The sequence below is a fragment of the Dromaius novaehollandiae genome, chromosome 3 (genome assembly GCF_036370855.1).
Source record: "Dromaius novaehollandiae isolate bDroNov1 chromosome 3, bDroNov1.hap1, whole genome shotgun sequence".
Classification (NCBI taxonomy): Eukaryota; Metazoa; Chordata; class Aves; order Casuariiformes; family Dromaiidae; genus Dromaius; species Dromaius novaehollandiae.
Genome location: NC_088100.1, coordinates 126,131,241 through 126,144,641, shown reverse-complemented (window position 1 = coordinate 126,144,641; position 13,401 = coordinate 126,131,241). Strand labels below are relative to the sequence as shown.

Here is a 13,401-nt window from a genome sequence, read left to right as displayed (position 1 = left end):
CAAATACATAAAAGAAAACAAATGACTATGGGTATTTTCTCCAGAATACACAGTATAATAAGAGCTTTAAGTAGCAGAGAAGAAGAAGAAGAAGAAAAAAAAAAAAAAAAAAAAAGAAGTGTTTCAGCTCAGCTTCTGCCTTCCAGCATTTTTGCAGTGCACTACATACTAACAGAAAGAATACAAGAGAATGTACTATAAATTAAATTCCCCACTGGCATGACTCTATACCTACATATTAGACACTGACATTTTGCTTAAGGAGAGGTATAACAGTAATCGCAACGTAAATCCACACCCTGTCACATTCAACAGCCCAAGTAGAATCAGATCTGTGAAACTTTCAGCAAGTTACACAAAATTCTAGAGTACTCAAAGAAAAACATAGTTTAGGACAGGAAGGACAGATTGACAGATAGATTGAATATTCCCATGCATCAAAGATGTCCTAAATGCACTTGGAAGAGTCAGGTAATCTTTTGATGTACCACTTTTATGCAGCCTTTGTTTTCCAGGTGGACAAACTTCTTGATGTACAAGATACAAAAGACCTACTGTGAAGGTCTACAGCTACTGTTATAATACAACTATTTCCTCCCAAAACAGAGTTGAAGAGCTCAGCATCTTCTGATACACATTTTCCACTTCAAAAGTCATTCAAGATGCTTTTAGGAATATGTGACAGCATGATATGCCTATGAAACTGGCATCGGCAAGTCTGTTAGCTCCTCCAGACTGCACTGGAGAAAACTTGTTACAGCCTTCCCGTTTTATCAAAAACACTCGATTAGTTCCAGGCTATATTTCACCATGGAATATTATCAGAAAAAAACATGTTCTGTCACAGTCACAAGATTACTCCAGACACCTGCTCCTGTTGGCCAGCATTCACCCCTAATGATAACAAAAGCATAGAAAAACTAGTCCTACACCTGCGGAAGTAGGAAGGCTGGCAACACTTTAGTCCTGGTACTAACATTCAGAGAACAAGCTTTGCCCAAGCAGGATAACAAGATATAGCAAGAAAAAGCAGGAGGAGACCAGATTGCAGTCCCTCCTCTTCCACACGTATGTGGATGAAGGAGGACTAAAAGAACAAAGCAGTTTAAGAATTACATTCATATCTGCCTAAACCACACAGTCCTCATTATAGTGAGATTCAGATTCACATTTTTGCCCATCTTTCACTAAGTATTTGGACAAGTCTACTAGTGATGGGAACCCCAGTAACACTGTACGCACTAAGAAGTGGTGTTATCCAGACCATGCTGATGTTCCTCAGCCCAAGAGAGCAAGCAGGGCCACAAGTAAGAAATGCTATTTTCAGCAGAGCCTTCGAATCCAATCTTCTCTTGTTGCTGGATTTTCATAAAGCACCACAACTTGCACACTTTGTTTTTCAGTCAACAACAAGAACAACACTATTTCACTCAGATTCCCCATAACATTGTGCTAGTTTAGTTTTGAAGACAACGTTCATTAGGCACAGCTGCCAGTCAGAGTATCTGCAAATAAAACTGATGCAGAGAATAGCTGTTTTACAAACTTAAAGGCTGTTTGGTGGTACTTGCAGAATTACTGGACACTAGTAAAGCTTTAAGAAATTTGGGGGTTTTTCCCCCTGTGAAGCACTTCTGTCCCCACATAAGACTGACATCATTATTAACAGGGACTCTAAGCCTCAATTCTCTTAAAAGGTAACTTCAAGCTGAGAAAACAGCATGGCTTCCATTTAAAAAGATAGCCCACTTTACTTACCATCACTTTCATTCTTGCTTTTTACGTCTTCCATCCACGTTGGAATATCTTTCAACGGAACATAATCCCTTAAATACTCTTTGCGTCTCTCCTCCAAGGTCATCTTCAACAAACGCTCTGTTTCAGAGAGAAAAGAAAACAAAGAAAAGTGTTTTGCAAGCTTTCTCATGTTCTTGCACATTGGCCAAGTAGTAACCAAATCAGTGTCCTTGATGCAAAGGGTTTCTCTTTGAGAAAAACAAGCATGGGTGATTCAAATAGCTACACTCTGTGTTCAGCTCCTGTTATTTGTATCCGAAGAACAGCATGCACCTATTTCTGGATATTCCAGTTCAGCAAAAATAAATGCCTCTTCACTGCTCTCTCAGCTGTCCAAACTTACTCCCTCCACCACCACTGCACTACTTCTTCCTGTCACTTTAACTCAAGGATCAGACAGCTAGCAGCAGGTTCACTAAATATGAAACTGTTATTTTAATACCTGAAAACTATATATAACAGATATTCCTTAAGTTCTGTGTTCATAAACTAGAAATTTTTGTAAAAACCCTGAAGAGTAGTAAAATGTATATTGGTTTTGATAAGTCAGATTTATAAACGCCAGCAGGGAGAAACAGGAAGAATGGCACAGAATTAAAGCAAGTGTTAATGTACTACAAAAGAAACTAGCTTAAGCAAATCTTACATGATTTTCTAGACTCTTGGGGAAAAAGGAAAAGTTTTTGGTTGGTTATTAGTTGTTCTCCAAGTTACATAAGTTTCAATGAAAGAAATCTACTGTCATTTGCTTTAGACACATTCAACAGCATTTAACCCCCTTTTGGACCAAAAATCAGTAGCTTTAGAAAACACTAGTATACAAGAGTATTCTACTCTTGCCCAAGAGTAAGTAATACAAGTATGCAAGTTTGACTGACATACTGTGGTTGGTGAGAATCCCCAAGTGTTAGATAAGCCCACTTCCATGGACTGGACAAGCATGTTTATAAAAAGCAGACAGAGGCCAGCATGAACCAAACATACTCAGTTTAAAGTGCTGCAAAAGAGAACCAAGTTTTTTTTTTTTTTTTTTAAAAAAAAAAAAAAAAAAAAAAAGTAAGTAGCCTGGGTTAAGCTTTAAAGTTAAGAACCTTTTGCATGCTAATGACACACTCAGAGTTATCACACCAAAATACATATCAACGGTTGGGGGTTTTTTTCCTGAGAAATGCTGAGGAACAGCCACCATGACTTTTTTTTAAAATATAAAAACATTTCATGAGAAGTAAAGCCTCACAGTTTGTACAATTATGACAGCTACTGCCAACTTCACTCTTCTTCAGACTTTGCTACAAACCAGCTAAGTTCTAAGATAAGGAAAAGAAACATCACACTGACCCAACACTACAAATGAACCCAGCAGTAGCCACAACTGCTATTTCTATCAGCTTCAGCTAAATCCTGCTCACTGGTTAAAAAATAAATAGATAAATACAGTAGGTTCTTATTACAGTCAAGCCCATTTACTTCCCCATCTCACTAAGCAGGACAGACACGCTCAGAGAAACACCCCCCCGCCTTTAAAAAAAAAAAAAAAATGCTTAGCATTAGCTTTGCACAAGATGTGTCCTTCCATAAAGGGAAAGGAGGGAAAACCAGTGGAGCACGTTCCATGCGCCAATCAAGCTTCTGTACGCGTTTTGGCAGTGGCACTGCAGCTGCACCATAGTAACAGCTTCTCTTTACACATTAATCAATACTTGATAATTCAAGTACTTTTAGGGGTGTGGGGGGAGAGAGCTAGACCAATATTATATTGACTTCTGAGATCCAGGACTACATGGACACAAAGAGTAACAGTATTTTCATACCAAGTTGAAGGAGTATTGAATGAGTGGAATACAGAAACTGCCTCACAGATCAAACTTCCCCCCTTCCCCCCAAAAAAGTCACTTGTACCTTTTTTGAGAGGGGAGAAAAACTTTCTAATGGTGCAGACTGTAATCAGTACAGTCAAATGACCAAAGGCAGAGCCTGAGCAGACTCTCATACCAAAATATAAACATTTTTGTATCTTTGGATTTCTACTTCAGTTTACAAAACGAAAAAAAGAAGTCTCTCTCATTATTCAAGCTTGATATCTTAATTTGATATTTACAAAAATAAAACTAATGTTATTACAATTGCCATTTTACTTGATGGATACACACTTAGCTCCACTGCCTAATCTTCGGGCATGCAAAATACCTCTAACATGCATGCAAAATATCTTGTATTACAGAAAGGCAAACCTCAAGATATTAGGTACACTGCATCTGTCCACATGCACGGGTCAGCTTTGAAGGACTAAGCAGCACAGGAAGTTTTTACTACCATCTCCTGAAGAGGGAATGAAGTCAACACCCCACCTTCAAAAAAGACAAGTTACTCTCTATAGGAAGAGTTTATAAAACTTGACTCTGGCAGGTCAGCAGTGAGACTTTAAACCGAGTTTTAGTTGCACACAAATCTCCCAGAAGATGCTTCCAAAAACTGTAGAATCCTGCACATAGCTTTCAAAGTTTGCAGACAGACCAGCCTTGTGCCGTAAGATTCTGGGACCAGCATTCGTTCTCTCCTTATTCTGTTTCAATGGTTCTCCAACAAGATCCATCCTGGGAGAATGTGGACCATTTCTTAATTACCACAAAAGTAATTAAGGAAAGTAAGCTTATCATCAGTGGCTTTGAACTCAATATTTAGCACGCTGCACCTCTTCTTTTCTTCTTTCTTAGAAAAAGAAAGTTAAAAAAGTAAGAAAATCTTTACAATACAAAAGGTTGAAAATGATTCCGTACTCAGAGCTTCTCAAGAAGAACAGAACTTGCAGGTGCTATTAGTTTTACGTAGGGTTGCGAACACTTGGGAATGGCAGAGAGAGATGCAGCACAGAATTTGTTTTCAAAAAGAATCTGGGAAGAGGGAAGGAAGCTGGTGCTCTAAAGTTTTGACAGATAGTAAAGAAAATACCTGGTAAGAACAGTCACAGAGGGCTACAAGCTGAAGAGCAATGCAAACAATAATGCAGAAGTTTTCCCTCACTTGAAAGATCCAGGGCCAACTTCACCAACATAACACTGGAAAGCGGTTACTGGAGCAGAAGACTGGCAAACACTGTTCGTACTCACAAAGCAAACAGATATCAAGTTTTGGCTAGCCAGCACTCAGAAACATGCTTCACAGGACAGAAGAATCTCACCAGTTGTCAGGAGCGATCATTCGTGTTCGCTACTGCTACCTTACCTCAGGGGTGATGGCTTTCACTGTACTGATGGAGACTATCACCTTCACAGCAGACTAAGATGATGAAACATATGCCTGCACCTCAGTTTTTCCAGCTTGCAATCCAGCCCCTTAACTTGACCCCCTCCTTACTGAGGGTTCAAGTGAACCTGCCAGTCTGTGAATTCACACTTGTCCCAGCCTGGGCAGAAGCTCCCCACAGGAACTGTGAGATGGTCACAACCAGCAGCAGCAGAGGGAAAGGGGAGCAATGGAAAACACTCACCAAAACCTACCATAATCTTTTCGCCACCTGCCCCCAGTAAAAAAAGGCAGCATTAGAAAATAACAACACAGCATTTAAGATTTCTGCGTTAGTAACAGCTGATCACATGTATAAGTATTTATACATATATAAACATGTTACGGAGAGTTAACTACATCTTTTCTTTTGCTGAAAACACAGACTTAACTAGGTGGTAGAAGTTGGTTGTCTCACCTGAACTACAGAAATGTTCTTTGCAAGACAGATCTGAAAGGAAACAATAGGCAGCATAACTCACTTCCAGATTTGTGTTTGACAGAAGCTAACCAGTTTACTAATTTGTGCTTTTACATTTTCCTTTAGAGCTGCGTATTTGGTTTCTGCCACAGACAAAGAGGATCAACTCCATCTCCTAAGTAGGTCTCTTGTCTTCTTGACTTCAAATATACATTTCATAGAGACGATCGAAGAAAAACAAAAATACACCAGTAGATCATACTTTAAGCTTTATTCTTCATCCTTGTATATCTCGAAGCTATTTGTAAGAGTTCTAGGCTAAGTCAACGCTAGTTCTCCTGAAATGATGTCAATAATATATTTTTGCTGGGTGAATTACCGTGTTAACAATTGCATTGTTTTCCAGGTGGTCAATACAAAAGACCAAAGCAGCAAGGTCAGCATAAAACGCTTGTGCCATGCTCTCCGTGGAGATGTCAACTTTCTCATTTGGCTTCGGGTTTGAAAAACAAGATAGCATTGGCAGGGAGGGGGAGAAGGGGAAAGTTCTTCATTAAAGCCTAGGGCTTCTGGAGGGTGGGGGCAGTACGGATGCTATAGCCTAAGTATTTCCTGCAGGTGCTATCAACACTCAGTAACGAACTCACAGGGCACAGCATCAGTGGTGCAAGTAAGCCATTTTTCCCCCATAAACAGCAGAAGCCGTACACATTAAAAAAGCAAAGGTATGTTTTGATTATGCGTGTACCTTCCAGCAAATACAACTTCTTCTCCTTTCCTATCTGAAATGCAAGTTTTTCCACACGGCAGTTTTACAGCAGAATGGCACAAATTGAGTTATTTACCTGCGCTGGATTTTCTTCCCCCCTTACACTGAAATACTTAGAGCCTTCAGAAAAAAATCATTAAAGTCTCGCAATAGTGGAGTTTGAGAAGGGAGTTTAGGAAGCGCCCCCCCCGCCCCGGCGCCCTCTCGCACACCTGCCCCCGCCCCGCGGGCGAGCAGCCGTTACGGCCGTTACCGCGCGCTCGCGCGCCCGGCGCCGCCCCGAGCGGCAGCGCGAGCCGGGGGCAGGGGCCGCGGGGCACCGCCGCGCTCCACGCCGTCCCCGCTACGAGGGAGCGCAGAGGAGCGCGGCGAGAGCGGGGGGCGAAACACGCCCCGGGGACGGAGGGAGAGGGCGCGCAGCAGGCGGGAGCCGCCGGGAGGCCCCAGACGCTGCCGCCCCGCCGGGGCGCGGGCGGGCACCGAGGGAGGCGCGGGCGCCCGCGGCAGCCCCTCGCCGCCGGGGCGGAGGGAGCCGCTGCCGGGCCGAGAAGGCGCGGAGGGGGCGGCCCGTCCCGCGGGGAGAGCAGCCTGCGGGAGGCGCGGCGGCGGGCGGACTTTGCCCGGGCGGCGCGGCGCGGGGGGAGGCAGCAGTACCTTTCTCCTCCCGCCAGAGCTTTTTCCGCTTGTTGCCGGGGTACATGGTGCTGTGGCTGGCGGCGGCTTTGAGCTGCAGGTTCCCCAGGCTCACAGGAGATGGGGCGGGGAGACGCCGCGCCGCCCGCGACCGCCGCTGCCGTGCGCTGCTCGCCGCTGCCCGGCTCCGCGCCCGCCCGCCCGGCTCCGCACGGCGCCTGTCAGCTGGGTCACGCCTCGCTCTAACCCGACACCCCCGCAGCGCCCGCCCCCCTCCCCGCCGCCCGTTGGCTCCGGCAGCCGCCGCTCAGGAGCCCCCTCCTCCGCCGGCCGCCACCGGGCCCGGGCCGGCTAACGCGGCGGCCGGGAGGGGCCTTAAAGCGCCAGGCGGGCCGGAGGGAAGCGCAGGGGGCGGCACGGCTCTCGCCGGGGCACGGCGCTCGCCGGGCCTGGGGGCGAGCTGCTCCGGGCGGGGTGTGCTTGGTGCGACGGTAGCTCGGCGTGTGCGGCGGCGGCAGCGGGCGGGCGCCTGCCTCGCCACCCCGAGGAGAGGCCCGCGGCGCGGCGCAGCGCTGTCCCGCCGCGCCCGGGGCTGGGCCTCGTCCCCGTCCCGCCGCGCCAGGGGCGGGGCAACGCGCGCTCTGCTTCCGGGTTGCGGGCGACGCCGGAGCGCGCGGCCGGTTGGCCGGGAGGGGCGGGGGGAGGGAGCAGTTGCTAGGCGACGGCGTGGGGGCCAGGCCTGGCGGCGGCGGGCCCTCACGAGCCCCGGGCGCGCGCCGGCCGCGCTGCCGTTGAACGGCGCGAGCAGCCCGCGCGCGGTGACGAGCGGCGCGCGGTAACGGACGGCGGCCTGAGGGCAGAGGCGGCCCGTGTCCGCCGCAGCGGGGTCCGGCTGAGTAGGCAGGACCGGGGGACGCTTTGCTGGGTAGGGCGAAGCAAGGGGAAATCGCTTCAGCGTTAACGGGGCAGCGTCCCAGCGCTTAGATCCAGGTCGGCGGCTCTAGAACAATGCTCTGTAATGACCCCGGCTTTGTGATGACCCCGGTCTAAGTGTTTTCAATTCAAAACTCATCCTGGACTGAAAACTTGAAAAAATAAAATCAATAACCTAAGCGTTGTGGTAGGGCTAGTACGGTATTAAAGTGCTCGAACAGAAATCAGCTGAAGGAAAGCGCAACTGTCTCATTGATTTTTCTTTGCGCACGTTGAAGTAAGTGGGGAAGTGAGTAGTCTGTACAAATATTAAAAGCAGTTTTTAAAATAGATGTTTTAGGCATAGGTGCTGTGTTAATATTATAGGCAGAGGTTTTACTAAGTATATACCCTTCAATCTCATTGTACTATTGTTTTGAAAAATCTAGTTCACTGCTGCAGGCGTACACCCTGTTTAAGTTCTGTTACTCCTGAAGACTGAAAGTCGATGAAAGTCTATCCCAGCCATTTGTGTTCACTTTCACTGTCTCTTTTTCTTACTTAGCTGTTGCCTGCTTGGGTAGCAGGCACTGCAAAGAAGTGTTTAGATTAATTTTCTTCTGCGTATATATAAAAACTTCATGGAACTGTGTAGCCATATGGATCCTATTAGCTTAATTTGCACTACACATGGACATGAGGGCCCTTCCTCATGTAGGCAAATGAATCTGGTCCTGGGACAAACTGGGTGCTGGCAGATGCTTCTTGCAACCTCCCGGAAGTGTTACCAGAAGAATCGTATGTCACATTGCATGCTCTGACCATTAATCTACCACGTAAAGTTTGCAAACCAACAAGCACATCTTTAGATATAAAGGGTATTTCACAGTGTGACTTAGACATGCCTTCTGACTTGAGTCAAACATACAAAGTTGCATCTGTCCATGTGAATAATGTGTCATTGGAGCTAAATCATACAAATAGGATCTTATATATATCTTCAGGCTAGGAGTAGGCTTTCCTATAGTGATACATTCTTTTGCTTCACCTGTAACCAAAAAGGTGAGACACCACATAGCATATCTAAAACTTTCTCCTTTTTTACCTACATAAAAAAGTATGGATTATTTGGACGGACTTTGTCTTTGTGCCACTACAATTTTTTAGTAAGTAAGCTGTTTATAAAACCTTCAACAAGCAAAATAAAAAAATCAAGTGATATGAACGCTGTTAAAAGATATTGAGCCCAGGTATGAGTGCTTGAAAGCATCATGAGATAACTACAAAAAATTACTTCTGATTTAAAAGTTATGGAAAACTGCCATCTTCCTCCTAAATATATATGAAAGAGACAAGCTAAGGTAAAACACATTAATGAGAAACTGTCTAAAGATATTGCACTGAGGGAATTAAGGGATTATAGATTTGTAAATGTGTAAGTAGAAGTCTCAACTTTCACAGTTAAGCCAAAGTAACAGAAAAAACTGTAAAAATCTTTTCAGTAAAAATACAGTCCAAGTGTAATTGAAGAATACAAGCGTTCTTTATGCTTGAAAAAAAATACTTTTTTTATTAATGACTTTCCTCTGTCAATAGATTTATTTAACAGGCTTGGGGAAAAACACAATTTCTTTTCCAAAGCTCCTGTTTATCATTCTAAGTTCCAGGCATTTCACTATTTAGTCTTTGTCGTAAGGTTTGCAAAAAGTCATTATGAGTGTGCATAACCACTCAGCCCAGGCATCCTCTTTCTGGCCAACCAACAAATACAGAAGACTTTTGCACTTCTCTGCACTCTCCAGGACTGACCATGTTACCCACATTTTGCAGACAGGTTAAGTCTAATAATTGCCTTTTCACCTCCATGAAAGAAAAATTAGTCCTCCCTCTACTAGAATTAATTCTCTTGTTCTTGGGTTCAGTCTGCCCTGACAGAGATTCTTCCTTCTCTTTACTGAGGTGCAAGTATTTAATCCTGCTGTGCAGCAGGTTTCCTTAGCCCTGCCAGTTCTCTTCAGCAGTTCTCATCCTTAAAAGATTCTTGATCATCCTCTTTAGTTCTCTCTTTGCCTGGACAGAACTATCTCTATTAAGATTTTCCATGTTTCATACTACCTGTCTCAAATAATCCCAATTCAGCTCCCTGATATTCCTTCTGTATTCTCTTTTCTCAGGAGTTTGAGGCTTTGTAGCACATAGATGTTTTCCATCAGGTTATGTCAGGAAGGAGCTAATTCATGTTTGGTGAAATAAACCCACTTTCACAGAGTTGATACCCACTTTACACAGAGAGTGATCCTGTGACAACCTAGAAAGCAAACAGAAAACAGTAAAATGCCTTCACCCCCTGTGCACTTCATGTTAGATCCTATAATAGTTACGATTAATTTGTATTGTATAAAAGGAGAGGTTGCTTTTAGAAGTGTACATTATCCTCTACCTTCACTGTTTACTTGACTTCTTCATTTTGGCCAGGGGATCTGCTTTGGTAGCCCAAGCAGAGTTTTGTGATTCTGATAATGAAAATGTGAGAGAAGCCAACAGGTAAGTTGGCTTCTTACGAACAGTTGGCTTCTTACCAACACTTACCAACAGGTAAGTGGTAAGTATTCTAGAGCCCTGTGGGATCTATTCCAAATTTTATAAATTGATGTTTATTGAACCAGAAAGGGAGAGAGAGAAAACTTAATTCTCTTCCCATAAAGGGCATCTGCATGCATTCTTCAATTTCATATGTAAAAGCAGCTAAAGCAGCCATAATTTGGGGAAAAAGAAACATTTAAAAAGTGTACTTTTATAAAAAGAAAGATTATGAAGCCTGATATTTACGCCAGGACCAAAATGCAAGAAGAGATAAAAGAGGGCTTAGAACTTTTTTTCAAGCTAAAAATAAGAATGTTCAAATTTTCCAGTTCCAACAAGAAAATACTTATTGCTTTTTTACTTTTTTCATAGTTGCTGTTGGTACAGTTGATTCTACTGGAGCAATAAGAGATTGTGTCACTGACTTCATTATGGGCATGGCTTGGCCTTCACTTTTTATACTTGTTGATTCTGAAATCCTTAAACCTTCCAAAGACTGCTGATCCTCCAGGTCAAGTAAAATCGTAAGTCATTTACCAGCCACCTTGGGTTAGGCTTTCCCTGCTGTTCCTGAATAGGAGCAAAACATTCAGCTTTGTAGATATGAAGTGTGAGTAATCATTCCACAGCTGTCTGCAAGCATACAATTCCCACAGCTAAAGCTAGCATAATACATGGGAAATGGGCTGTTAGAAAGGCTGTATGGGGAACACACCTAATTTCTTTACAAAGAAAGAAGTTTTTCTCTATTTGAGTATGTGTAACATCTGCAATGGGTGGATTTTGAACTAACAGAGGCACAAATATATCAGACTTTCTGTCTGGCAAGTTTGTGGCTCTCAGTCAGCAGAGGGAAGAAAATGACCACGTGACAAGAATAATAATCCTGGTCCCTGGATGCTAGCAGCAGACTAACACACTGCAATGAAAGCTAAGGAAAGCAGGGAAAAAATGTCTTTTGCGTTCTGCAACAGAGTAGCAGGCACAGGGGCATAACACTAAATATGTATAAAAGTACTTTTTATTTTCCTTTTTCCTAACACTGCTGATCAGAGATTTAGCCTGAAGTGGTAAGCTTGTCCATTGTTACCCAGCAAGGAATGTCTCCCAACAGACAGTGTCCTAAAAGTGGAGTGATGCTCACACACTGGTAATTTGTATAACACAAAATACAGTAATTAACTTCAGCCTGTAGGCAGACACTTGACTGTCCATGTAAGTGTATGAGATTGTTCAAGGACAATTCTAGATTTATAGCAAAGAGGTAGACTGAGCATGAACAGAAATCACAAGGGATTCTAATGAAAAAAAAAAAGGAGGAAAAGTCCACACAAAAACCACCAATGCAACAAATAGCCAGAAAAGTAGGAGCAGAATCACTGGGACAGAAGCATGGAAGCCAAAGACAGTGATCTGTGAGAGAAGCAATCAAGGGGAGTGATCAACGGTATCAAATGTAGTCAGAAAAATTGTCTAAAAAGCAGTATTTCAGTATTTTGATGAAAACCAATCAGCTAAAGAATAGGTTATTATTTTTCAAAAAAAATTAGTGAGTTATATTCACTGTAGGCTAAGTAGTGCTCTGAAGGCTTAAAATGTTCTGTTGAAACAATGAGCATGAAAATGTGACTGATAGGAAAGTGATGTTATACTAATGATCTGGATGTATTTAGTCCATTAAAGGCCTAGTGAACACACTTGTGACATCCTATGGAGGAAGACAGAACTGGGAAATGTCCAAAAATAGCATTTAAAAGATATATGGCCTGAACATTCTACCAGTGGTTGTAAAATGAACATTTAGCATATGGATAAAGTAATGACCAATTAGAGAGTTCCTGTTAGAGCCATAATATGAAATATAAATTAATAACAGAATGAATAATGCACTATATAAGTAACTGAATAAATGTACCAAAGGAGAGCTAAAGCTTAGATTCTTTGAATTCAACCTGCTGGACTGTTGGGCCAAACCAGCATTAGGGCACCTACGCACAGTGTTACGATTGCTCTCAACCATCCTGATCAAAATAAACTGTCATGACATGCCACGTTGAGGGAACGCAACTGGGGATCAGTCATGGTGTGGGGTCACTGGTGCACCTGAAGAACGAGGGCCAAGGGCAATAGGCAAACTGTGGAAGCAGCAAACAACAGCTGTATATAGAGCCGGTGGTATGGGACCTACGCTGGACTCCAGTACCTCCAGGGACCTCTGCTTCAATTCAGACAGAGACTCTTTTTCCAGTGTGAAGCTTGGGCCATTCAAATTCTATTTTCTCCAATATGATGACTTACTCTCAGCTGCATCCCTAAGGTGCCATGCTACTCTAGGTCCTTTATTTTGTCAAAGTGCTGCACAGGCTGATGGCTCCTTGGGGGCTGGGCACCAGGAACCTCAGGTGCTTGCTAGGCCAGCAGGGCAGGGCCTTGCCAGACAGGGCCATCCCATTGTTCCACTGAGGGAGCAGGGCAGGCCAGGGAGCAGCCCCCCAGCATCAGACATCTCTGTGGGGACAGGGACCAGCTGCAGCCAGGACAGGCAGTCAATCCGGTTGAAAAAGCAGGCAGGATCAAGAGACATCTCTTCTGAAGAGGCAGAGGAGTGAAAGAGCTGAGTAAAGGGAGAGAAAGGAGAAGGATCATGGTTGATCTGAGAAGTAGATCTTAAATGAAGGATGAAAATATCAGTTACTGGAGAAATAAAGAGGACAGGAATAGAAGTAGGTCATTCCACGTGTTGTTGATCTTCCTGAGAGCACTGCAAAACTCTGTGCAGAAGAGAGAGGAGGGTACTTAGACATGGCAAACAAATGATTTAAAGTCTTTCATTGAGTCAGGTGCAAGTGGACTGAAATAAATGTTTGTGAATACAGCATGATGCAGTGCCAGAGCCTACATTTGTAAATTTTGAACTGAGTGGTTTTGCAAGAAACAATTCAATGTTCAAAAGAAGAAAATGTATCGTATTTTCTTCATCATGAAAACAACCATCAGAAGTTGT

At 43.8% G+C, this 13,401-nt stretch overlaps 1 protein-coding gene across 4 annotated transcripts in view; it reads right to left on the bottom strand.

Moving 5' to 3' along the window:
- Positions 1-7,500, bottom strand: part of MACROD2 (mono-ADP ribosylhydrolase 2) — an 858,592-nt gene extending 851,092 nt beyond the window's left edge. The window contains exons 1-2 of one of the 4 annotated variants that reach the window (XM_064510050.1): positions 6,924-7,500; positions 1,759-1,875 (exon numbers count right to left, since the gene is read on the bottom strand). In XM_064510050.1, coding sequence (XP_064366120.1) covers positions 1,759-1,875; positions 6,924-6,969 — 163 coding nt within the window. In that variant the 5' untranslated portion in view covers positions 6,970-7,500. The remainder of the gene's footprint in view (positions 1-1,758; positions 1,876-6,923) is intronic. The other 3 variants (XM_064510049.1, XM_064510053.1, XM_064510051.1) reach the window with 3 other exon arrangements.
- Positions 7,501-13,401: the final 5,901 nt, after the last annotated feature.